Source organism: Blennius ocellaris (genome assembly GCF_963422515.1).
Source record: "Blennius ocellaris genome assembly, chromosome: 4".
Classification (NCBI taxonomy): domain Eukaryota; kingdom Metazoa; phylum Chordata; class Actinopteri; order Blenniiformes; family Blenniidae; genus Blennius; species Blennius ocellaris.
The window spans coordinates 6,723,395-6,736,472 of NC_137653.1; the positions used below are offsets into that span (position 1 = coordinate 6,723,395).

Here is a 13,078-nt window from a genome sequence, read left to right on the forward strand (position 1 = left end):
ATTTTTGAACAAAAGGTGGGGTTTAGTTGATTTAAAGACATTTTCTGGGCCCCAGATGTCCACTGTGCTGCTTTCTTTCATTATTATTATTATTATTTTTTTTTTATATAGCATTTCAGGGTACCAGGCTTTGGGACATTGAACTCGTGGAGTCTGTGTCAACCTCAGCCTTCCCATCCTTGTTGACCCCCTTTGCTGCACATTTCTGTTAAGCCATGTGTGAAACTGGATGCTTGCATTTTTGGCTGCATAACCAGCTAATCTATATGCTAATGAGAAGATAATAATCAATGAGGTTCACGCATGGTTGGCCTCAATCAATACCACGTTGCACCAGCAAATGACACCAATGGCTACATTTCATACAGCCAGACAGTTGGGTGGTGTGTTAATGTGGTGGGGCAGGCCTTAAGTATGTCATTATCCTCTGGTTTTATCGACTATAAATGGATTCTGTTGTCAAAGAGGTTCAATTCAGCTGCAAAGCTATCCCACTTTTGGATAGGTTGTTTGCATTTTACTGCTCTTCTTCTTTTTTTTTTTTTTTTATGCATTTCATTTGTGTAATTGTTGTAAATTGTTTCGTTGCTTATCGGATGTGCTTTGGCTTGAACGTCTTTTGTAAGTCTTTCCTGACAATATTAGAAAGGACTTGACACTTGTCAGTTGAGCTGCGTTGGGGTGTAATTTGATTACGGTTTGGGCATTTTCATAACAAATTGTCCATTTAGGATCTGAGCCTGAGCCCAGCTGGACGAGACCCTATTGGAATGCAGGGAAGAATAATAATAATAATAATAATTTTATTTTGTTCATCTACTGAGTGAAACTAACCCTAACCCTTTCTTCTGGAAATACAAACCTCTAATTGTGTGAATAATGATTCTGAGCATTTTTTTTTATTCGTATCGGCTCCTGCAGCCAATGTGAACCGTTCATGTATCAAATTGTGCAGCTTTTTAAGACATTCTTGCTTTGTTGTAATTTTTTTATATCTTTAGACTTTTCAAAAATATTTAAATTTCCTCAAATGTTTTCCCCATGTAAATGAAGACTTTTAAAAAATTCTTCAGCCCATGCCTCTTTAAAACCTTCTCCAATTTAAACCATTCAACTTTTAAAACGTTCAACTTTTTAAACCTAAACAAACATCTTTAAAACTTTTTAAAATATTAAAACTTTTTAAATTATTATTCACATTAAAGTGACTGGGGAAAACCCTTCAACTTACCTTTAAACTCTTTCAATTTTGCACATTTTATAAATTGTTTAAAAGTGGTGCTGTAGATGTGCAGTCACAAAAGTGGGACTGAAATGTAAAGACGGTTCTCAGCTGTCCATGTCCAGGCTCTGCAAAATTAGCATGTATTGTTTTTGACCATTATCAATAATAATCATAATCAATTGTGTCTTTAGTTTGGATTTGTAGCATTTCAATGATGATTTAGGTGGTGATTGCAGTCTATGAAGGAGGGACTACACTTCCCAAAAACAAAATAAAAAAAAAAAATTCAGTGTTCAGGCAGCATCAGAGGGGGAGGGGAGAGATGGAGTAAAGTCATTACCATCATCTTCATTAGAGAGGATCCTGCTGTCCAATCAGCATGCGGCCCTGCACGGGGATTCCACAAGCGCCCCGTTGGCTGTCGCTAGGTTACCACATAATCAGGAGGCAGGCCGTGGCCTGGTTGGTGGACTGGGGTGTTGATGCTGGGACGGCGAGCTCGCCGTGTGTTGGGGGTAGACAAGACAGGCTGGGGGGGTTTGAATACAGAAACACCCTCGCACGCGCTCATTCACTTAGTCATCGGCCAGCCAGCCAGCATCCCAGCCCGGCAGACAAAGAGGAGCAGCATCCTGCAAGGAGGACAGCACGCTCCCGGGGGATGGGGCATCATACCCCAGCATCGCGCAGGGGGTGTCGGAGGAGGTATGAGCACCATCAGGGTTTGGGGGGCTTTGTTTCAGCAGCAGAGCGCCTTTCCATGCACCCAAACATCCACACAGGCATGCGTTTCTCTGTGGATCACAAGGCTATTAAAGCCATTATCACACGTCAATCGATTTGTGCATCTGACAGATATGTGCTTGTGGTATTTTTTGTTGTGGGTCTTGAGAGTTGTCCTGTGTGTGTAGACTGAAGGATTGATGCTGATGGGCTGTATTTCCCCTCTGCTCTGTAGAGACAGCCAGTCTGCCTGACAGTCTCTTAAAAGCTCTCATCGTCCTGCCGGCTATGCAGATCATCTCCACAAATCTTGACAGTCAATGCTCGTGGTCTTGTAATGCCAGCATGATTGAGTCAATATGTCCTCTTGTTCAGGGGGCAGAGTGCTCAAAATTGTGTTTCTGTGGCGTTGACTGGCTGTTTGCAGTGTATTACAGGCCGTTGGCGCTGCTTTTGATGTGTCCTCAGTCGCACTGACTTCACCGCTCTCTTCCTGGAGAAATGGATCTTTTTAACAATGAAAGGCAAGACTGCCGACGTGTAAATGGCATTTTGCATTGAGTGGGGGGTGTTCTCCATCATACCCTTTTACTGATGGATGGCTGACTCCTCTCAGATAGATCGGGGCTGAAGACATCATTACCAGAGGGGATTCCCTCCCCTCTTTTCACATAAGGAGGCAATGGGAAGCAGGCCATGGGATGTAGGCTAATGACGGTGCACACACAGGCCAGCTTTGGCAGTACTGCTGCTTTGTTTACAACCGGTATCCCACTCAGCGTAACAGGGGTTTGGCTTTTTTGCAAATTTCCCTGAGTGTAGAATTTTATGGAATTTCCCTCTGGGATTAATAAAATATTTCTGTTCTATGCTTTTATTTATTTTTTTATTTTTGGGAATTTTTTTATTGTACATTTGAGTGTGGATAAAGTGGGTATAGCAGATGGAGGGATGGATTAGTTAGTGACTTTAGTAAAGACACCGACATAGGCCCATACATTTAAAATGCAATACAGAAAGTAAAATAAATCGAACAGTTCCAGATATTTGCATATAAACATTTAAATACACGAGTGTTTTCACGTATGTTGAATTTTCCCATTTGATCTTATTTTAAATTTCTATAGAGCTTTTCCCAAATTGTTTACCAAGCATATTTTATGTGCTTCCAAGCTTCAACCCATGAGATTTTTGCTTGAATGCCCTAACAGGTGTGCTCATTTTCCACATTATCTGTTTTATAATTGATAAAAGACCATTTGTAATGTGGGGTTTTTCCCTCCTTACCCATGATGTATCTGGAATTTCCATATAAAGCAAGTAGAAGTACAATTTCATTCAGTTGTACATTTACCCAAGCATTTATGAGCTATTTGGAGCTGATTTAGTAGAGTGTTTTTTTTTAGTTTTTTTTTTAAATGGCATATGGTTAAGCGAGATTGCGGCTTGTTTCCAGTTCTCCTTTGTAGTGCGATCTATAGAGCTTTGCTTTGGCTCCTAATCCTCTCAAAAGAATAATGAGGAGGAGGAGGAAATAGCTTAAGAATTGCAGCATGGTGGCAGCATTACTCCTTATTTAATTACTTCCATCACACAACCTCTTCCCACTCCATCCCATTTAAGAACTTGATCACTCAACCTTCGCCCCTCACTTGCTCGTTTTTTTTTTTTTAGCCGCCTTAACTCAATATGAACACCTCTCACCTCAAGGCTTGAAATCCCATCCCTCCTTTGACCTCCCCCTCTTTTTTTGTTTTGTTTGCATAGAACATTAAGCTATTTGAATCCTTGACCAAACAACTACCCATTAATCCCACTCGGTCTAAACTTCCTAATTTGCCTCCACCAATGAATCATCTTCACATCCCATCACCTGTCATGCAGAGCCCCCCCCCCATCTCTTCTTCTTGGAGAGCTCTGATCCCTTTTCCTTCTCTGCTAATGGATAGAAAAGCACCAGGGGACCACCCGTAAAAAGCCTTTCATGGATGGGGCCTAAATCATTTTGTTCTCGTGCTTGTGAGCGACAGAAGTGATTTTGATTATCCAAATACTTTAGATTATACTCTAATTACAGCAGCTGAATAGTGTTGAATTATCCGTTTTTTCTTATTACTTGCTCTTAGCTTCTATTACAATCAACTGATATCAAGTTTTTTTTGGTTTTTACATTAAGTAATGTGTTGTTAAAGATGGCAGCTAATGTAAGCCCGCTAATCCTATCTCATGCCAAGTTCACTGCATTTCATTAACTCTCCCAATTGATTTATTCATTTTTTTTAATTTGTTTTCTTAACCAGCTGCAAAACGCCTCCGTTGTATTATGTTTTTGAGTTGGTCTCACAGAAATGCATGCAGAGCAGCCTGCTTACTTTAGATGTTATGTATCCATTGTGGTCATTCTGGTTCATGTCTTTCTGCACAATTTTCTGTCATGCTGGAGTGTTTACAGCAGGAGGAGCATCTGCTGTCACACAGCATACGTTTCAAGGGAAGAACAGAGGTGATATTCAAGCAAGGCATTTTAACTTACAATATATACACGCTCATGTATATTTCAGGGTTTAGAATTGAATGCCATAATTTAGTTTGGCCTTTAGAATTCATGGTTAGTTTTTTTTTTTTTTAAACACAAGAAAAGCATGTTTGTATTTTTGAGAATCAACATCTAAATACATTTTGTGTCACCAAAATACCCAGCGGAAGCACTATTATTGCTTATAAAAATAAAAAATTCAAAAGATTATGCCATCATGACAGAATGCTGCTCCTGTATTAGTTCCTTTGTGCAGGGGAGCTCAACGTAAGACGAAAAAGAAAACTTTCGTCGCGTTTGCCAGACAGATTGCTTGAAATGGATCCAGGTTTTGGATGAAAGTGTAACAGATGTTTTAGTCATGCATCGTCGAGCCATCTTTTTATCATTATGACGGAATACGATAAATATAGAGTCAGCTGTGATAGTGAAAACACTTTAAAACACAGCTGCAGGGCTGTGCCTAGTGTTTGTTTCTATACAGCCAGTCCTTCCAACTTTCAACAGAGAAAATTTAAATTGTAAAAGCTTTAAAATCCACATAGCCTGAGCTGACCTCTTCTAATGTATAGTTGTTGTTGGGCGTTCTGACTTGATTGAGTGACGGGATTTCACGTTCTCCTGCTTCATGTCTCAAATATGATCGTCTTGAAATATTCAATTTACATCTGAAGAGCGATTCGATAACAAGTCATCCCACTCCTGAAAGAGTTGAATATTTTTCATAGAATAAAAATCGTATTTATGTCAAAAATAAAATTGGTGGGCTTCTACAGTAGTCTACATTGGGAGGTAAACATATTTTTACCAAGTGATTGATTATAGTTTTGTTTCGTTGTATTTTTTTTAATTTGTGCTTTGTGTTTGTTGTACATCTAATTTCATTAAAGTCATCATTTAATATGAAGTCAAATGATAGTTTTGCTGTCCTTCAGTAGTTCCTTATTGCCCTTGGATTTGAATAAAATGTGGTTATTTCAATATGTGAAATGATTTGCATTTCAATTTTGAGACATTTTACCATGTTAATCGAGTTAATTTGTTTATTCGGATAGTGGAACAACAAATCTGTTTCACTTAAATGATGTCTTGCTTAAGAATTTAAAAAAATATATATATTTTTTTAATGGTCTCTACTGTATTTGCTGCTGCTGCTCTTTCAGGCGGCCATTTCTCAGGTTTGTGTCAGAAGAAGCACGTTTGGCCTTTTCCCTCATGCATTCTACTTTTCCCTTTCTTCAAGGCACAGGAGAGCCATTCAGAAGAGTCGAGGGTCAAAGGTGAGACGAGCAGAGGGCGCCATGGAGAGTGAGCCGGGGGCCCCTGCTTCCACGGCAGGCAGCAGCGGGACCACCTCCACCTCCACCCCCTCCACCACCAGCTCCTCCACCAGCACAGCGGCCACCAGTAGCAGCACTTCCAACGCCACTACCACTCCTACTACTCCTACTACTACTTCCACGAGTAATAGTAGTAGCAGCAGTAGCGGTAACATGAGCAGCAGTACCACTACTGCAGCTGGAAGACAGACAGTGCCTCAGATATCCGTTTACAGTGGAATACCAGACCGACAAACAGTACAGGTGAGTCACATCTGGATAATGCATAGGGGTCAGAGGTCGCTCGCAACCTGGAGTAGGCGACACGATTCCATGGGACATGTAGTAGCCGACACGGTCAGTGTTCAAAATAGTAATTAATGCAAACATGATTTGACACGCCAGTCTCCAGCGTGTGACAGGTAGTCTTTCTTCTCGACCCAAGTTCTGCAACTTTTATCACCAAAATACCCTTTTTTGCCTTTTTCCACCAGATACAGTTTTTCTTGAGATCCAAACCATGTTAATTATCTGAAATGAAGAAAGAGAATAAAAACCCATTAAAATAAGCTCTTTTCAAACTAAAACCTAACAGTGTTTTTGTGAAGTGTCATAAATTATCTATTCTATTTGTTTGCTTTTGTTTGCAATTTTCTCCTTTTTTTCAGAGATTTTGTCCACTTTTGAAAATTTTTGACATTTATAGTCACTGTGCATTTCCTAATGGTTAGAACAGCTTTAGCCATATTAGCAATTGTATCTATGTTTGACTTTTTTTTAAGATTCTATCATTAGGATTTTAGCTGTTTTTTGGGGGGTGGGTTCGCAATTCTGTCTCTTTTTAGCTTGGAAATTGGACCATTTTTGCAAGATCGTGTTATAAGCGGTTGTATTTTTTTTTTTTTTTTTTTACATAGAATTGATGGAGACACTACAGAGAGGCGAGTGGCTCCAGAGTCGCAGGTTGCAGAGCTCTATGCTGGACTTTCCTGTCATTTAGACAAAGGGTCATTTTTAACCAAAAGAAAATAAAACTTGCTCAATGACAGAATTTCTCCTTCCGTCTGTTTGCAATGCACAAAGGTTCCTACTCTCTTGCTCCATTGCCCTCTGCTGGCATCAGTAAAGACCACATACACCTTTCTGATGCAATTGCAAGAGCTACTACATGATTTATCCTGATATCCATAAATAATGAAAACGGGGAGACATTCATTTTACCGACAGAGGCCACTCTAGATGGCGGTTGTTTCACGGGATGTATCTGAGCTGAAGGAAAAGGAATGCTTTCATTGCTTTAGTGCTCTTAACCTTTCGACCTCAGGATAAGCTTCTTCACAGACTTGGTCTCGCCATGAATGAGATCCACTGAAGTTTTAGTGCCGATGCTTTGACAGCTGTGTTATTGTGATCGTGGACTCTCCTTTGCTTGCATTCGGCCTGCGAGCAGCTAAAAGGCAAAGACTATTGTCGGTGAGGAGCCAGTGAGCGCGCGCAGGCTCTGCTGGTCTTGTCCGGTCAGTCAGAGCAATGCCTGTATTCCACCTCTGCGTAGTTGACCCTCATTCCAAGAGGTGTGCATCCGGATGGCCTGGTGACACCGTGATCTGCAGGTCAACATCTCCCCTCGTTACCGGATCACGTGTCGGGGGTGAAAAATGAGAGGGGCTGTTTCTAAAGGCAGTGGCTTCACGCTGATATATTAAGTCAAGGAATTATTGAGACTTTTTTTTTTGGTTGACAATGATTGAAGGACGGAAGTTATTTACTGTTGCTTGTAGTGATAGGTTAGCGAAGCTATTGAAGCAAGCTTCTAACTAGAAGTTTACGTTTCACTCAATGTTGGTTTCTGAGTATCTTATCACGTGGATCTTCAGCCCTTCTGTTTTGCTCCACGAAGCCTTCAGAAAATTATGCATTAATAAACATTCTTATCTTATTTTGCGCTTATTTACACACCAGTCATTTTCAAAAGGACTCTGAACTAAAATGGGGGGAAATGCTGAAATGGCTTAAAACAGAAAATGACAAAAATCCCGAAAGGAAAAAAAATTGCATTAAAAGCTTAAAAGAGAACCAAATTCCGAAGAAAGAGAAAAAAAAAAAAAGAAAAGCTCAAATGCCAAAAAATGCTTAGATTGAACTCCTAAAATCAGGTGCAAAAACAGCTGAACATAATAAAAAATTTTCGTTACTAAATCAAAACTATACAAGAAAGTTTTGAAGCTGTATTGAGCTTGTTTTACAGGTTTGTGGCTCCGCTTAAATTTGATTTGCTGGAAAGTGACAAAAACTGCTCTTTTGGTGATAAAGTCAGCAGACCACCTGGATTAGGGTATAAAACATGAAAAATGCGGATCACATGATCTGCTGCGGCAACTCTGGAATGGGCAGCGCAACACACTTATGTGCTTTTCATCTATTAAACGTGCATAAATAATCTCTCAAGGTTACGCTCTCTGCCGAGTCATCAATTCAAACCAAATATGTTTCCCATCATGATGGCACGAGGCGAGACAAAGTAGCAAATCTGCACATTTGCGAAGTACGTTACATCTTGGCGCGTGTCGTTTCAGAAGAAACATCAAAATGAAGTTATATTTTAATTATGTCCTCAGTCACGCGGATGGCAGTAAAAGACAAGCTGCTACTTTACTGGGTGTTACATGTTGCAGTAAATGAAGCCTGAAAGAATTTGGTCTTGTTAAAAGTAGCTTTAGCCTCTCAGGCTCGCATAAAATTGCTTTCTGTTGGAGGCTTCTCTTAGCAGTTTTACTATAAGCATGTGTTTTTGCCATTTTTTTTAATATATGGCTTGTAAAGTCTGAGATCCTTCCTGCAAAATACTGATCCGTTTCTTTCTTCTTCTTTTCTTTGGTTGATATTTTACGTGGCAATTTTCTGAATTTGTTACCGTTCGACTTGCACGTTTTCATATCCCGTCACCTCGATCGTGACTGACTTTATTTTCATGTGCAGGTGTTCCAGCAGGCTTTACACAGGCAGCCTAACACAGCAGCACAGTACCTGCAGCAGATGTACGCGGCCCAGCAGCAGCATCTGATGCTGCAGACCGCCGCCCTCCAGCAGCAGCACAGCCTCAGCACCGCTCAGCTCCAGAGCTTGGCCGCCGTTCAGCAGGTCAGCAAGCGGTCATCACGCCGTAATTCACTGTCACGGTTTCGAGATGGCGGTGTCGGCTGTTATTGTCCGCCGGCTCCGACACGTGTTTCGGTGGAGTGTACATGACTCTCGCTCTCCTTTCTCCCCCCCTCTCTCACCTTACGATAGGCCAGTATTGCAGCTGGCAGACAAAGCACTTCACAAAATGGCACTTCATCTCAGCAAACAGGATCAACTCAGGCCACGGTAAGTGCAGTTGTTCAGTGTCGAGCCCAGTCTCCAGAACGCCTCCAAGTTCTCTTTGTCTAATTAGATTATTGTGGAACTAAGTTGATTTTAGCACCAGTGTGCTGGCAGCACTTGTCTCACTGCCGGACTCATTCACTGAGGAGTCTGAACCTTCCTTTGATGTTGGGCTGTGAACTCTTAGTAAGCTTCTGTTATTTTTATATTTGCTGTATTGTGAGAGGTGCCGAGTGTAAATAGCAGTCGGTGTGCAGATGTGTATAAACAAATCCTGTTTTTCTCCCGCCCCCCCCCCCCTCCATAGATCAACCTGACCACCTCCCCTGCGGCAGCTCAGCTGATCAGCCGAGCCCAGAGCATTAGTTCCACTCCCACCAGTATTTCCCAGCAGGCCGTTCTGCTGGGCAACCCATCCAGCTCCACTCTCACTGCGAGTCAGGCACAGATGTACCTGCATGCACAGATGGTGAGAGACGAGGGGCACAGCCGCTGGCACATTTACACGAGCGTGCACATATGCAATAAACACAAGCACACTTATGTAATGTTTGAATAAATAAGCTGTCCGGCTCACATTTCAGTCCCTCTGAGGCAAAAAAGTACATTTCTGTGTCATTTGTGCAGGCCGTAGTAAATAGGACGCTTTATTCTGGCCGTGAAACCAGAGTCGGTGGTCAAAGTAATCTGCGAGGCCCCAGAAGGTTCATTGGAAACACGGAGAGCAAAGTCTTGAATGTGAACGACCGCTCGGAATACGTGTTTTGGAGGCCAGAGGTGTTTTTTTTTTTCTCTCTCTCTCTCTCTCTCTCTCGCGGTCCAGTTGTTTATGAAGGAGATGCTGAAGGAATATAAAGGGCCTATTTTGGTACAGCTGGCTGAGTGTAACTTGTCGGTTTCTGTTCATTGCCAGTTACACAGCTGGTACACACTATTCTTACCACCTCATTGCGGCCAAGCACGCCCGATGTCGAACGCGTGTTCCGCTTGTGGCGAGCAGCAAAACACATTTGTCAGTTTACAGTGTATTGCCATGAGCTTTAGGTATTTTTTTTGATATTATCTTCCAGTGTTGTATATGCCACGTGAGTTTTTAGAGTCAAAAAATTGAAGGGGAAAAAAAAAAAAGTCACATAAATCTGTCAATTTGAAGGATCATCCATCGCGCGGAAATGTTTTTCTACCTTGGCTTTCTCGCTTCGTTTTCAAGAAGCCCTTGTTTTGCTTGCAGAATCCTCCCTTTTATGTTATATATTGTGCGTTTTCTCTCCAGGCACAGCAGAGTAACCTGGTCCAGGTGGCCAGGAGTCTGGGTCGGGCTGTCCCACTGTCCTCACAGCTCATCTTCACCCCGGCTGCCACGGTGACTGCAGTGCAGTCTGAGAGCTCCGCGCAAGCTTCCTCTCAGGTAGGCTTGTGTGCTAACACAAATCATTTATTGAGCAGGATAATTTCAGAAATGTAAACATTTCTGTCCTACAACAATAGGGAAAACGTTGGTCTGCATGTCATTACTCACAGCTCTGTAATGTTTGCATTCATCAGTTTTGTAATGACTGCATTTTTGACCAATGATTACCAAACTACTTCTGTAGCCCCGTGTTTAATCCCCACCTTTTTTCCCTCTTTTTTAGAATCAGGTCCAGAACCTGGCCATCCGTGGCCAGCAGGGGGCGACCACGTCCTCCACTCAGACTCAGACCCTGCAGGCTCTCAGTCTCAAGCAGAACCCTGTTCCCATTCAGCCCGCCTCGCTGCTCAAGAACTCCAGCCAAGTCAGCCAGCTCTCCGCGGGGGGCAAGTCCGGCTCGTCTGACAGCCACTCTGAAGGAGGGAAGAAGGGCGACCCCGCAGCGGCCACAGAAGTCCGAGCGATAAACATGAGTCGCAGCGTCACGGCCGTCAGTGCTCCGCCGCTGATTGCTCCAGGTATTTCCACTTAACATTTCCACATTAGTAAATGTGTTTTTCAGTTGTGTCATGATTTAGTCTTAAAAAAGACTAAAAGGATTTCGATGTTACTCATGCATTCATGCAGGCTCAGAATTTGAAATGAACCTCCCAATATTTTGATCATGTGATTTTTTTTTTTTTTTAATCCAATAGGTTTCTGTGTTATTGTATTGCGCACAGATTTGTTTTAGGAATATTTTGCTTACTCCATAGAGCAATCGGTTAAACCTACAAAAAAAACCACACTGAGTTTCACTAGTAGAAGTTGTTAGGGTTACTAATATTAAGCGAGTATTTGATTGGCATTCATTGAGCCGGGAAGAAAATACAAATTTTTGTTTTTTGCATTTAATAGTTAAATCCATAAAAGACAGAATATCAAGGATAAACTTGAAAATAAACTTGTTAAGAAGAACATTGAAAATTAAAGAACAGATTTATAAGTGTTCCTACATTCTCCAAAGCGTAACTCAGTGGTCCGGAAACAGTTGTGACTTTATTCTATATATTTTTACTTTATTTTCACACTTTCAATTTATGCAAATATAATATTATACCTGTAATCATCATACTTTGTTATTTTGATGCCAACAATTGAAAAATCTTTTGTATTTATAACATGAAATCCTACAATTACTTTATGATTTTTTGGTTCCGCCTAAAGTGTCCAAAACACTGGATGCCATGAAGCTTTATACATTCATAGTTGATTGTAGATGACCTCCAATGACTCTGGTCCCGCTTCTCTTTTAAGATCAATAAAATATTAAAATGTCTGGTGCAATCTGTGCTGTCAGTTTATTTTCAGTAGCGTTTGTCAAGCTATCGACACACAGTCGTAACACATTTGCTTTCTTGTGCTGCTCTGCTGGCGGGCTGCTCACGCTTCCTGGTCGGTGTGGACAAATTATTAGTCTGGCTTTCTTTTGACAAGGATTCCCCCTCAGCTTACAGAGCAAGCGACGTGTGAGCTGCATGCAAACTGTCCTCAGTTTCACAGGACTCGTATTATTTTTGTACAGACACTCGGTGACAGTCAGTCAGACAGTCAGTGTTCCAGAGGAAGTTTGTTTACTTTTTAGTTGGGGGGGGTGGAATTAAACGGCCATATTGTCCGACAGCTGCTGCAGCTTGCTTCTCGTTCTTTTTTTAATAACGGATGTGCATTTCAGCTCTTGATATAGACTTTTGGTTTGACAGCTGCCACTTATCCAGTAGATATGTGCTCTTGTGCTTATAGTAAGATTACATGACAAGAGGTTTTTACACCTTGCGGTTTTAATGGCTTTTTCTTGGTTGCTGCTGCAACGCATCAAGGCTTGCATCACCGATCGGCTTGCTAAAGGGGTGAAACGAACCGTGCTAAAACACAGTGTGTTGGGTTTTTGTCTGCAGCAGTCTTGCTGCTTTGTGAACTAGAAGCCATGAAAGGCACACTGCCATGCAAGGATGTTTTAAAACCACTGATTGTGCTGGGGTTTTTTTGTTTTTCTTCTTATTTCGAGTAAATGGTTCTTAGCGTGACAGCAGTACAAGCTGATTATGTCAAATTAAGTCCAGTTTGTTTGCAGGATAAGCCCCCTCAGATGTTTTTCTTCATTCTTGAGCGGTTCTTCTGATAAGATGGCACCAAATAATTCATTTCTGTGAGCGTGTGTCTGAACGTATGTGTCAGATTGTTGTGTGTGTAAACCTTTTATAATTTGAACGTTGCGTTAATGCATCGCGTTGCTTTTTTGTCTGCCGTTACGTGCGTGTTTTTAGGCACGTGTGTTTGTGACACGGGGGGGGGTGGGGGGGAGGGGGGGGGGGATTATATGAGACTGCCAGTGCACAACTGTGTCTTCCTTTGTTTCAATAATGGATTCACTTAAAATAAAAGGGACGATGGAAGCTGAAAATCTGGCAGCATGTGATCTGGAAAGAAAGAAAAGAAAGACGGGAAAAAAATGAACA

General features: G+C 41.6%; 1 protein-coding gene across 1 annotated transcript in view; it reads left to right on the plus strand.

The window, feature by feature from the left end:
- Positions 1 to 1,707: 1,707 nt before the first annotated feature.
- Positions 1,708 to 13,078, plus strand: part of phc2b (polyhomeotic homolog 2b) — a gene marked incomplete at its 5' end in the record, with an annotated part of 28,532 nt that continues 17,161 nt past the window's right edge. Inside the window, 8 exon segments of the mRNA XM_080495474.1 lie at positions 1,708 to 1,804; positions 1,807 to 1,930; positions 5,728 to 6,067; positions 8,783 to 8,944; positions 9,095 to 9,172; positions 9,477 to 9,638; positions 10,443 to 10,577; positions 10,804 to 11,098. Coding sequence (XP_080351600.1) covers positions 1,708 to 1,804; positions 1,807 to 1,930; positions 5,728 to 6,067; positions 8,783 to 8,944; positions 9,095 to 9,172; positions 9,477 to 9,638; positions 10,443 to 10,577; positions 10,804 to 11,098 — 1,393 coding nt within the window.